Raw genomic sequence first — 3,255 nt, forward strand, 5'->3', positions numbered from 1 at the left:
AGTTGATGCACAGAACTCCTGCATTGGGTTGGTGTCTGCCTCCTAGTTGGTATGTAAGATGTTACCACTGGAATTCCTTCCTCACGAATGATTACCCGGTCAATGCACCACAGGTTGCTAGTGGACATGACCTTGGATTCTCTGAGTTCTGGGCCTATATTCGGAGTTCGGGTTAGGGTTCGGATACAGATACAACATCAAATGTTAAGTGTTTAAACCAAAATAGCCCTTATACCTTTTATAGATTGCTCATCCAAGTGTTGGGTGCTCTTTTGATGTTTGGATTATTTTTTAAATGTTAAAATATAATATCATGGGATGCATTTTGTGCTAACATTTTTTTGTAGCATAGAATGGTCATGGGATAGTTGTGTGGTGCATATTATGTCACTTTACTATTCCCCCCTCTTCTTTCCCCATTTAATGGTTGTATCCCCCCTTGGGCAGCCCTAATTTTGGAGGATTGGTTGCTCAAGGTTTTCACAAGGGTTGTAAGTATTAAATTTATTTTTAAGTTCATTGGATGTAATTGGTTGAAGACATATGATGTACTTTGAGATCGAGAAAGAGGAACTACATCTTCTTGGAGGATGTCACATTACGTGGGAGCTTCTCAAGTTTTAAGGCATTGAAAATTACTTGGAAAATCTCATGACCATGCCATTTAAAATTTTATCAATGTTTGTATAGTTTGATGTATGCTAGTCTATAAGGTAGCTTATTTTATTTTACGTGTTTCTAGATGCATATGGTGTATGGATGTTAGATGTGACATCTATGATGCGTATCCATAATAATTTACCTTATTACCCTCGACTTTTAAAGCAAATTTTAATATGGCAATCTTTAAATGGTAAGAATCTCGTGGCCTCCTACCACGGTGGGTGTAGGGACTATTTTGAAAGCACTTTGGAAACTCCAAAAGGCTAAACCTTAGTGAGTGATGAATGAGTCGCTTACTCCCATCTCCAGTGTGATAAAGAATGAATCATGGTGGGTAACGTATGCCCCTGAATGTGCGTATTATCTCAAAACCATGATTTGTTTTGAGTGATAGGTACATACTTGACTTGAGTGTGTAGTGAACTCCGAAAGGCTAAGCTGTCACTCAGTTGGCCAATTTATTGGAGGTCAATACTATACATAGTTTTTTGACAGCAAAGGGAGTGCACAGTGAACTCTGAAAGGCTAAGCTGTATACATTCCAAGTGGTTAGTAGACTCCAATACACATTATCGACTGAGAGGGATGTTGATTCTGTGAATTACCATTAAATTAGTGTTGCACGTTTTCCTTATTTCTTTCAATGGTAGCTTTATTAATTAATTGCTTGTACATCATTTGTAGACTTACTTTCTCAACATGACGAACAACAATGCCCTTACCTCCCTACTGAATGATAATAGACTGACCGAGTCTAATTACCTAGACTAGAAGCGAAAGTTTATACTTGTTCTGAAAGCGGAGAAAATCCACAGTGTGCTTACTTCTGATACACCTCCTTTACCCAAAACCACTGACAGGGATGACTATATTGCCTGGGAGTCTTTCAGACAGAAGGATGCTTTAGCCACAGGCTACATACTTAGTTCTATTGACAAAGAGCATGCAAAGTTCATGTGATGACATGGAGACCGCCAAAGAAGTGATGAAACATCTAGAGACAACCTTTGGTAAGCAAGATTGTCTTGCGCGCCAAAGGATATCCTCAGTGTTGTTTGCATCAAAGATGGCTGATGGCACCACCCTGGATCATATGATGAAGCTTAATAAGCACTTCCAGGACTTTGAGGGTTTTGGCATTTTGTTCGATCTCAATTTTAAAATTGAGACCATTTTTGCCTCACTCTCTGATGCATATGGGTCATTCACTATGAATTACCATATGAATAAAGTAGTGGTTAAGAATGTCTTTGAGCTTACTAACATGCTTGTTGAAGCAAAAAGTACACTCAAGAAGAGTAAAGTTGTAGCTCTTGTCATTGAGAAAAGCTCTTAGTCTTCAAAGAACAAAAAAGAAGAAGAGAACTTAGAAAGGGAAGAAAGGCAAGTCAACCACGGTGAAAGAGGGAGGGGTACAGAAGAAGAAGGCAAAGGCTGAAAAGGGAAATTGTTTCTACTGCAGTATGCCAGGACATTGGAAGAGGAACTGCCAAGAGTACCATGCTTCCTTGAAGAAGGATAAGACAGAGACATGTATTTTTGATATTTTGGTTACTGAATCACTTTTGTTTGTACGACCAACTGACATCTGGTGTGTGGACTCTAGATCCACCGCACACATTTGCAATATGTTGTAGGGGTTTTAGGAGAACTGAAGGACAAGAAAGAATGAGATCACCCTCAGAGTAGGAACTAGAGATGAAGTCAACATAGTAGCTGTTGGAACATATTTATTCGCTTTAGTAGTATTGGAACTTTAAGATTAAATAATTGTTATTATGTGTCAGGATTTCTGTTTCAAGACTCATAGATGATGGCTATAAAATTTCTTTTGATAATGATATGATCATTAGTTAAAGAGGCAAACATGTTGCTTTTGGTTTTAGAATGAATGACCTTTACTTTCTTAATTCTGTCTTGAATCAATCCATTTGTTCCAGTATGACTGTTAGTGTAACGAAACGAAAATATTCTTCAGATAATCAAACATACCCATGGCACCTCAGGCTCTGCCACATAGGAGTAGACAGGATAAACAGGTTGGTTAAGGATGGACCTCTCGAAAGTCTTGAGGTGCAACCATCTGTGAATCATGCTTACAAGGAAAGATGGCTAAGCAACCTTTTCCCAAGAAAGGAGGGAGAGCCACCAGTACGTTAGATTTAATCCACTCAGACATTTGTGACTCATTAAATATCATTACTAGGCAGGGATATTAATACTTCATCACTTTCACCAATGATTAATCACGATATGGAGACATTTATCTAATGCACTAAAAATCGGAAATCTTTGAAAATTTCAAAGAGGTCCAAGCCGAGGTTGAAAATCAATTAGATAAATGTATCAAATGCTTTCGATCTGATCAAAGTGGTGAGTATTTATCTGATGAATTCATAGATCACTTACATGATAGGGGTATCTTATCGCAGCTGACTACACCAGACACACCACAAAAAAATGGTGTGTGAGAGAGAAGGAATCGAACTCTGTTAGACATGGTTCGATCGATACTCACATACTCTCAGCTGCACTTATCATTTTGGGGGTTATGCTTTGGAAACGGTGATATATATTCTGAATAGGGTTCTA

General features: G+C 38.3%; 1 protein-coding gene across 1 annotated transcript; it reads left to right on the plus strand.

Moving 5' to 3' along the window:
- Positions 1-1,627: 1,627 nt before the first annotated feature.
- LOC122672255 lies at positions 1,628-1,999 on the plus strand. The gene has a single exon (XM_043869748.1). It carries the CDS (start codon positions 1,628-1,630, stop codon positions 1,997-1,999), a length of 372 nt encoding a protein of 123 aa, XP_043725683.1.
- Positions 2,000-3,255: the final 1,256 nt, after the last annotated feature.

Source organism: Telopea speciosissima, chromosome 8 (assembly GCF_018873765.1).
Source record: "Telopea speciosissima isolate NSW1024214 ecotype Mountain lineage chromosome 8, Tspe_v1, whole genome shotgun sequence".
NCBI lineage: Eukaryota > Viridiplantae > Streptophyta > Magnoliopsida > Proteales > Proteaceae > Telopea > Telopea speciosissima.